Consider the following 10,624-nt stretch of genomic DNA (forward strand, 5'->3'; position numbering starts at 1 on the left):
CGTCCATTTCATTCAATAGCAGGCAGCAAGCTGTATTTATATAACTCGCCTCTGATCTCACACTTCTAAATAAATAGTTCAATTCTCCAAGGAACTAAAAGCACTAATATCGATCTCTGTTGTTTGGCTGACTTTCTTTGACTGCATACTTAGATGAGAAGATAAACAAAACACAACACTTGCTCAGACAATATGAGGTGGTTCTGGGATACCAAGTATATTATAGTTCAATAAATGGAAACATCCCTAAGCAGCAAAGTTAATAATAAAGGATTTCAAAGATTTCTTGAGCATGTATAGCTTCAGTGCATTTACTGGGACTGGATAAGCATGAGGCACATAGTCTGTACTGGAGCTGTTCCTGTTCAAACCCTGTTTAAGTTCTTGCATGCGGTTGGTCAACTATGGAAGGCTACATTAATCTGCACAAGATTTTTTGTTGTGCAAGGTTTTCGTTTTGCAAAATTCAATTTGGCTTGTGCAAGTTTTTGTTGATGTTGAAGACTGTAGGTTCTTTTGTAGAAAGCTACAATCTTGCACAAAGACATACAGCGGCTTTCTAGAAACAGTGCCTTTTCCGCAAAGCTCCACAGTTCTCATGTTTAAAAAATCCATGCATGTCTCCATAGAATAATTTCCTGAGATACTTCAGAATGTGTGAATAGCGAATGAAACCTACGCAGAAATATTTACTTTCTCCAAAGAGGAGGGAACTCTTTAGAAATACTTTTCCTCACATGTGAGGTTGGAACAGTTGAATATTAACATGCCTCCTTATTATATCAAAGGGACTGTAAACGCACCAGTGGAAATGTCCTGAAGGAAACTTCTTTGAAGGAAACCCAGAATGAAATGAAGTGCTGTGCAACACTGTTCCCATACCACAGAGACAGAGACAAAACAAAGAAGCATAAACAGTTATCAGATAGAGATGTGACCTCTATCCAGCGTTAAAACACAGATGTCGGTAGAAACCTCAACCCTGCAACTACATGAAGGATGAAAGGAGGGGAAAAAACAACCTATAAAATGCAGGGATTACCAGAAATTGGATAGAGAAGAAATATATGCTAAGCAATGGTCCATATATTCTGACCCTGCATGTCAATTGCTTTATTTACCATATATATATTCGACTATAAGTCGGTCTCATGTATAAGTCGGAGGGCAGGTTTTGGGGCCAAAATTATGGATTTTGATATGACCCATGGATAAGTCGAGGGTAAAACTTAGTGACATGTAATAAAGGATCTAAAGGGTGAAACAAAGGAAAGTAATGCCAAAGAACTTACAAACCTCCAGCAGACAAGCAGTGCTTCCAGGGCATATTAAACTCTTGCCTTTCACCATATATATATATATATATATATATATATATATATATATATATATAAAAGCCAATGATATATTTTCACATTAAATACCATCAAAATGAGGACTTTCCTCCCACTGCAAAATTCCATGACAACAAAAATGCTTCAGAGTCTCTCATTCTTTTGCAGGAGCTTTTAAAGGGGGCTAGAGGAAGTGGAGGGAATTGCTGATCTTGGCAGAATCAATAATGGAAATACACCATTGGGGTTTGGCCTCTGCCTTGGTATATTTTATTTTCACTGATATAACCATTTTTGCACACTCTCTACTTTTTAAATAAAAAACAATCAGCTCTGCCATTTTTAAATAAAACACAATCAGCTCTACCATACTCTGGACTGGACTTCAATTCATGTGCACTAGATCCTCTCTTATCTTGGATGCTAAGCAGGATCAGCCCCGTTTAGTATGTGGATGGAAGACCGCCAACAAATACCAGAAACTGGAGGCTGTATGTCTGAGGAAGGAACTGGCAAAAACACCTCTCAGTATTGATAAGAAAACCCTATGAAATTCATGGGGTCACCCTAAGTCAATAGATGTCTTGAAGACACCTCCACACACATTGGTTCTACAAATGTGACTCAATGAAATGTGAATCAAGAACTGAAAACAAAATCCACTCTTCTCTAATAGTCCCTTTCAATGTGCCTTGATTTAATACTCAAATAGGGAGAACAGGATGATACCCTCTATCTGATCCTCAGCATCAACTGGACCACTGGCTCTATCCCTTGATCTTTGTGCTTTCAGTGGGAAGGCTGCACATGATATGTTCAGAATTTGGGACAACACAGAGCATGGAACTGAGCCAATGAACACATTGAGGTTGGAGGTAGAACGTGTGAATTTGGTCCCGCTCCCCTCTTTGACAAACAGAACACATGGAAAGCCCATCTATGAAAGGGCTTACACTTGCTTTCAGCTGAGCAATCTGTCTTACAACTAACCTATGTATTTAGTTAAAATCTAAGATTTTTTATTTTAAAAAAGAAAACCTTTGTCAAAGAAAATAGAAGAAAAAACTTACTTTGGGGTATTATTTCATGAAGAGGCTTTCTATCTAAAAAGCGGAAGAGGAAATGGGAGCAAGGGAGAGAGAGGAGGGAAAAGAGAAAGAGAGAGAAAGTTGCACTTAATAAACATATATGGAATGTTTCTGCTTCCTAGATCACTTTCTGTCCAGCTTTATGAATAAACCCTCCCCCACTTTTTTTAGCTCCTGACAAAATCCATTTCAGTTATCTCACCCATCTTCCTTTTAAACAGATATATTATAGTTTCTTCAATACTGAGAAATAAAATATCAGACTTTAATCTGCTTTTGTTTTGTTGGCATAATTTCAAAAGGATGTGCCATCTCCCTTTTCCAGCTGCTTTTAAAATGTCCCACTCTCCTTTTTTACTTTCTCCCTTTGTTCTCAGCTTATTTCAGTTGCTGCAAACTGTGTTTAAAGTGCAGAAGTAGACTGTACTCAATTAAATCAATGGGAGCAGAAGACAAAAGGGGTAGAGTCTTGCCCTTTTCAATAGAGTCAGGCAAAATCAAACTGCTGCAGCCCCTCCTGGCTTTGTCTGTTCTTCCTCTTAAAGATGTTTGCCATCTTGGCTACACTCTGATGTTGTTTTGCCACGTGTGCTAGTTCTCAACTGTTGGAAAGTATGTTGGAAGGTAGGTACCAGGATCATTTTCATTAACAGTAAACACAAGGTTCAAGTGCCATCAGCACTATTCACAGTATTCACAAATTATAAATACTAGCTCACCTCCTTACCTAGCTTCAATGTCAAGAAAAATAGAAATCTCAGTATAACATAATAGCTTCCCTCTTGTTGAGAGATCATGCATGGTGATGCCTGTTTGATGTTGAAATACGATCTTCATGCAACCCTCCTACCCAACATTTGTAGGGTTTGGCCTATCCCTGAAAAGATTCAAAATGCTTCATTATGCAATTTCTGATTTGAAGACCGAGGGACTGAAATGAAAACTGGTGTATTTTCCAGATACAATTTTGCATTTCAGTTGCCAACACAAGCTTGATCTATGCTGCCGTTTCCAAGGAGCCCAGGACAGAATTAAACACAAATGTCTATCTCCTTTCAAGACTGAAATAGGAACGTTAAGAAAATAAAACAGTCCCCCCACCCCCAAAAATATGAAAATGTTGCAAATGGTTATTTGGGGGCAAAATTTCAGACCTCTTACCATCTTTTTTGGATGGGTGGAAATAAGGGATCTTTGGAGAGGCCCAAAATAGCCTTGAGCCTACGTGAAGCATGTGGGCTGCATTGTGCCTCACTCCAGACTAGTTAGCAAATGTCTGGACATTCGTTCAGTAGGGCAGAATCATCAAAGACCATGCATTAGCAACACTGGCTTTGAGCAAGTTAGATTGGAAAGAATGCTGGTTATCGACAAACCATTTAAAATCTATTTTGTTCTGATGAAAGAATGTACAACAACAAGCCAAGTCTGCAAAAAACAAACAAACAAAAATGTGTGTGGGGGGGGGAAACCTCTCAGAAACTGTTTTACTAAAGCACTGCACTCTGCTTCCTTCATAAAGCCCTATGGGGAGGGGATCAGAGCTGGAATTGAACATATTGCAAGATGAGGTGGAGGAGAAAAGGAGCCAAGTCAATATAATTGCTCCTAGCTGAGAAAGCAAAAATAAGGATGGCGTAGAATACTGTGCCATAAATATATTGTGTGACCCACAGAGGAGTAAAAGCATCACTCAGAGAGAGGGAGAGAGATTAGTTTAGCACTTCAACTGATTGCACTAATTTGGACTCCAAATAAAATGTGCAGTATCACTTATATGAACAAGGACAGTCACTTTTGCAAAATAAATTAAGGCAGCTGTGTTGATCCTACCTTCATCCTTGTTCTCCCTCTGCTCCCAACCCTCAGTCATAAATAACTTTTTTAGATTCATCTGAAAGGGCCCTGAAGCGTCTAAGCTCTGTCCAATGCAGAGCCATGGTGATGCAGAGACAAGGTGTAGGCAGGTTAGGCTCAATGTGTCAGACTGCATCAGTATGTTTTCAAAAGGGAAGGGTGACAGTTCTATACCTGGCCTTGACAGTTAGAAGTTTCAGGGTGCAGAGAACAGTACTGGTTTTCCAAAAGTTTTTACATTTGATATAAGCACTCAAAGCTTGCAATGGAGACTGGAAGCATAGCAAAAACAAATCAAAATAACTTAAGAGGCACATGTACAGCAGACTCTGCTGATCCAAAATACAGTGGGACCTTGATATCTACTGGGGTTTGGTTCCAGGAGCCCCTCATGGATAACAAAATCCATAGATGCTCAGTATGTAGAGAGAGCTTGTAGCACGTTTGAGAGTAACTACAGAAAGAAGTTGGTAGCATGAGCTTTTGTAGACTTAAGTCTACTTTTCAGAAGCATTTGAGGAACTAAACTGAAGTCTATAAAAGCTCATGCTGCCAATGTCTTTCTTTGGTTAGTTTCAAGGATGCTACAGTACTTCTCTACATATTGACTGTATGGACTAACATGGCTGTATCATAGATGCTCAGTTTCCATTAAATACAACGGTGTAATAAAATGCCATCTCTTATATTGTGAATACAAAACAGTTATCTAGATTTACTCATCCGTAAATTGGATGAGCTGTCTTGGATTCCATCCCAGGAAAAAGACAGGGTATAAATTAATTAAATGAATGTTCCATATTCACAGTCACTACTTAGCCATGATTGTGACACTGTTGCCATGATTTACCAGTCATCAGCCACATGGTGAGAAGGAGGTCCATCCTGTTAGCAACTGGAGCATGGGTGAGTGGTGTTCCCATCAGGTTTGGGAGGGTTAGGCCAAGGGAGGTTACTTAGTTAAGTATGATTAAGTAAATAGCAATAGCAATAGCGTTTACATTTCTATATGGCTTATCAGTGAACTCAGCACTCTTTGAGCAGTATATAGTCTGTTGCCAATTGCCCCCTACTGACCTACAAAAGGCTAAGTCAAACGTGGAGCCATGCGATCATACTCACAACCTTGTGACTGCAGTACCAGCATTTAACCACTGCGCTACTAGGACTCCTTAAGTCAGTGGTTCTCAACTTTCCTAATGCTGCAACCCTTTAATACAGTTACTCATGTTGTGGTGACCCCCAACCAAAAAACTGTGGTGCCTTGGTTCCTAGGACCATCGAAAATATGTCTTAGGCGATCCCTGTGAAAGAATCGTTTGACCCCCCCCCAAAAAAAAAGGGGAGGTTGTGACCCACAGGTTGAGAACCGCTGCCTTAAGTAAATAGCTGGTACCAAATACTGGCCGCTAAGAAGAACAAAGAAATAAATGTAGAAACAAGATGGAATAAATGGATGAATGAACATGTATAAAGCTGTTGAAAGAAAAATCTGAATACATTATTAGAAGTCTACTTATGGAAACATCTTCAAAGTAGTGGCAGTTTTTTTCCCCCATGATAAAGATATCCAGGTTAAAAAACAACAACTTGAAACTGAAATGGCCCTGGTAAAACAAGTTCTGCACAGTTCTCACCAAAAATCAATGTATATGTGAGCATCTTTCATTGGAAATCCATACATTTCAGAGGTTTATGTTTCATTTTAGAGACACATTCACAAAAACATGTATGCATTTAAAAGACACAAACATCTAAAAATGTGTACATGTGTGCGCACGTACATACACACAGAGACATAGATTTCCATGTAGGATCACAAAAATAAAAATATCTCATGGCCTGGCAGGGAGGAAAAGAAAGGACAAAAATAAGGTTATGTGTTATACAAATTCAACAAAACAGAGCTTTTCATATCTCTCCATGTCATCACATGAATGACATAGAAAAATGAAATGTCTGGCTCATATGTACCTTTCTTACCAAGCTACATGTATTTCAGAATTTCCTCTCCACATGGTGGTAGAATAAACCAAGCTAAGATGTGAATGGCAAAACATATATCAGTTAACAGAACCACAATAGTATCTACTTGTGATGAATCCATCGTCCGGAAAGATGGAATCACATGTTGCAGTCTCTAGGCTGTTTATCTGACAGCTTTCACCGCCAATAAATTTAATAAGGAGAGGAAACAGAAGAGAAAATAAAGAGGCTGGGTAGAACTATTTCTTCACTGTGCTATCACAGTAAATCATAGTAAAGGGGGAAAATAGCTCTTTGTCTCACTGTAAAACAAAAACCTAGTTTGTTTATAGCCCGAAGTTTTCATGAGCTTTTCATTTCCAGTAGCATATCCTCAGAAATAAGAATGACAATAAGAATGACAAAACCTTTTAAAAAGGAAATCCATGCATGAGTCTTGTGACACAACTGGGTGCAAACCTCCCTTTCTATGAGCTTAAGAAGAAGACAATGTTTGAATCTGCCCAAGGTTCAAGCATCTTTTAGGACAGTGATGGCACACCTATGGCATGCATGCCAGAGGTGGCACTCAGAACCCTTTCTGCAGGAACACGCTCTGTTATCCCACCACAGAGTTCACCAGAGTTTGTTACTAGAAAGCCAGAGGAATGTGGCACTTTGTGATAAATAAGTGGGTTTTGGGTTGCAGTTTGGGCACTTGGTCTGTAAAAGGCTCTCCATCACTGTTTTAGGAAAAGAGGGAGACTGCACTAGATGTGGATGGATTTAATCAAGTGTTGGTACTGGTGGACAGCTGTGACTAGAGAAGACACACTGCTCATCCCAGAATCTTTACAGAGTTGTTATCTGTTCACATGTCTTCTCCAAACTTGTGAAACAGTGGATCAGAAGCAACAACCTCTATTTTCCTTGAACTCTCCTTCTGCCAATGATGCAGATTTGGTTAGAAAGAAAGAGTAATCACATGGGCGTTTGTAAAAGTGGCAAGGAAGTGGGTCTACTCAAGGAGAAGAGAACTAAGTTATCTTGCCCAGGTTTCCTGCTCCACCCTATCTCACCCCTCAAATCTGAAGCTGATATTGTTGGCCACACAAAGTATGCACACAACTTGCTGTTGTGTGCTCAAGACCAAAGCTGGAGACACAACAGCAAAGTCACCTTTAGGCATTTTCTTGGTCTTTTTATAGTTATCATCCACATAGTGCAGCAAAATATTAATGACAAAAATGACATATGTGAACCTGTTATTAGAATGAGATTTTAAATTCCTTCTTGTGACAAACCAGTGTGATTTTACTGCTGGCCCTGTGGCACCTTTTGGCTATGTGCCACCACACATTTAAACTTGTGTTTTAAATTGTATCCAATTGGCCTCCTGAAATTTTCAATCCCGTTTGTGGTTAGAGAAATTGTGGGGGTGGAAAACATATTTCACGTAATGACTCCACAGGTAAAAGGAACTCTCTGACCATTTCTCAGAAGTAGGGATTATCTTTAGCAGTAGCACATCTTTGTTTGTTTTCACTAAGTATTTTGGGAGGAGGTTCATTGACATAGTGTGTTGTTAGCTCATCCATCATTATGTATTCTCCACAATCAATACCAATAGCTATATTCTAAGGTATTTGTGATGGACATGGAGGTGGAAGCCCCTCCAAAAGGATGTTGAAAATCTAGACAAAATTCATGCCTTCTACAGGAAAGGGAGAAAAACAGAATGTTTGTTATGAGAATATCTTGCGAGAAATTTTGGCTCAGCATATGGATTTTGGCTTGGGACCTTCCCAAATGCCACATATTAAATGGGTTACTATATATATAGTTTGTCTCTGCTGCAGCTGCTTGCAACTCCTTCTCTGTAGCAATATATGAGAAGACAGTGTTGTGTCCGCCTCTATTATTTCTCTCCCAATTTTATAGCAGTTTTATTTCCTCGTGAAAATGGCTTCTGGTTCTTTCCCTCATTCTCATGGCTCACCAGAATCTCCTTAGGTGTTGTTTTTGAAATTACCATAATATTGCAAGGAATCCAAAGCTACAGCACTTGTTCTTGTTTTGCTGTTCTTTGTATTATACTTGTTTTTGTTTTGTTTTCTATTAGATATCTCTTCATCACTCTGCAGCCTCTCTAGCTAGCCATACTTTCTGATCTGAAAGAGGCCTATGGCAGGAGTTACACTGTGATGTCTTCCTCTGGGCCTTAACTGATGTTTAGGAAGCTGAGAAGGCTGCTGGCTGCTACAGAGATGCTTGTACGCTGAAAAATTGGACATACACCCACATTACTCAGCCGCTCCATATAAACACAAGAATCCTGTATCTCACTCATGAGAATTTCTGTGATTTTTTTTCTCCTTTAAATTCTTTTTGAAAAAATATTTCTTTTTCTCTTCAACGGAATGAGAACAGTTGCAAAAAAATGAGGCAAAAAAAGCCTTAGGCACAGCACTAATTCTTGTATCTTGCACTCAGCTGGTATCAGAATTTTTCACTTAGATAGAAGGATTGGCTCTTTTCTCAGAGATCCCTGTAATGCCTTCAAAATATGGCCAGTACATCGGTGAAGCCAGTTTTCAAACTTGGCAACAAGGTCATATCAGCTTTCATTTCCCATTTACTACACACATTAAAGAATCGATGTAAAACTCAAAACAGATTAAAATAGTTTAACCAGAGAAACCACTTTGTCGTTGTGTGACTTCAAGTCTTTGATGACCTACAATGGAATAATAAGACCAGACACAGAGAGTTGGGTTAAACAAGGGACACTTTATTGACCTAGCATCTATTCATGCCATGATGATCCTTGAAGAAACAAGAGTGGGGAGCAACATGATGTGGTTTCACCTGAGGCCAGGTGTCACCCCTTGACTACCTCCTCAGCCTTCCCTTGGGCAAAACACTTGATCCCAGGAGTAATCTGATAATGGAGCTGCTCCCTGTTGATCCTTCTAATGGATGACAAGCCCAGAGCTCTCCCACCCAAGCTTCAGAACTTTACTAGTGAGAGCAAAAACCCCAGGTACACTCAAGGGTAGATTTCTTCACCACATCCTGGTCTCAGGACACTAGAGAGACAGTTCCAGAGCTTTACCCTACACCAAAAGTGTACCAAGGTGTTCACTGAAACTCTTATAATCTCCCACACTACCTGCCATGGACAAAGGATAAGTGTCTGTTTCATTTGTAAATCTATCGCCACCAGAGTCCCTGGACAATACAGAACTTTGGAACCCTCCAGGTAACAAACATTAAAGCCATAACATGAGCCCACAAAATGTAGACCAATGAGGTAGCCATGAAGTAATCTGGCTGCCCTCTCCCCATGACCCACATGCCTCATGCAATTTAGCCAGGTAAGTGAAGCATCCAGCATCATCATTATCTACAAAGCAATGCATGAAAAGAGGCGCATGGAGGGGTGGACAGCATTTTATCATCTTTCACCACCTCCTGATCTTGAGTGTGTTACACATGATGCAAAATCCTCTGGTCTCCCTCCATGGAGGCCATCAAATGTGGCCCCTCACCATTTTTTGACTCATGATGACCCTAAGGTGATCCTATCACAGGGTTTTCTCGGTAAGATTTGTTCAGAGCGTGTTAACCCTTATCTTCATCTAAGGCTGAGAATGGGACTTGCCCAAGGTGACACTGTGAGTTTCCATGACTAACCAGGATCCTCTGAACACCTCACCAAAGGGCTTTTAGAAGAAGATTCATAGGCTTCATTTTGCATAAACATCAAGCTGTTCTTGCCTCATCACTATCCATATGAGAACAACAGAAATCTCTTTGACTGGCACAGTATTCCTCTGATGTTTGAACATCTTCCAGGGTGTGAAATTCACACGGACTTATCCATAGTCTTGGAGGTCATGAGTTCCCCAGTGCTCTCCTAGGTATCTGTTAACATAAGACTGAGCCATGACTAAAAAGACTGGAGCCTATATGTTGATATTCATTATATCATTTGCAAACCTAAAGAATCGTTTTCAAAAGTTATTTAGTGTAATTTTATGTCATTTTGCCTGGGGAACAGATGTTTTGCTTGTTTCCATATAGTTCCATTTATTTCCCCTCCACTTTTGGTGTCCTCAGAGTTTCTTACTCTGTTGTAGGCAGCAGCAGCTGTCGAGTGTCATAAAACACAAGAAACAACAGCTCAAACAGGAGAGAAAGAAGCTGCAGCAGGAGAAGAAAGTCTATGACTTACTTCCCAAGTGGGTTTTTCCACTCCCTTGCTTGAGTTTTATTGCTGAGGATCAGCTGTTTTATTCAGACAATAAATAAGATATTTTGGCTGGCCCTTGGTTGCCCCTTAGCCTCCTTTTGTGTACTGTCTTTTGGTCACTGTTT

At 39.8% G+C, this 10,624-nt stretch overlaps 1 protein-coding gene across 1 annotated transcript in view; it reads right to left on the reverse strand.

Annotated features, from left to right (window-relative positions):
- The window catches only part of UNC5D (unc-5 netrin receptor D), a 259,865-nt gene that overhangs the window by 46,050 nt on the left and 203,191 nt on the right, over positions 1-10,624 (reverse strand). The window contains exon 8 of the mRNA XM_042473959.1: positions 2,405-2,437. Coding sequence (XP_042329893.1) covers positions 2,405-2,437 — 33 coding nt within the window. The remainder of the gene's footprint in view (positions 1-2,404; positions 2,438-10,624) is intronic.

This window comes from Sceloporus undulatus, chromosome 6 (genome assembly GCF_019175285.1).
Source record: "Sceloporus undulatus isolate JIND9_A2432 ecotype Alabama chromosome 6, SceUnd_v1.1, whole genome shotgun sequence".
Classification (NCBI taxonomy): domain Eukaryota; kingdom Metazoa; phylum Chordata; class Lepidosauria; order Squamata; family Phrynosomatidae; genus Sceloporus; species Sceloporus undulatus.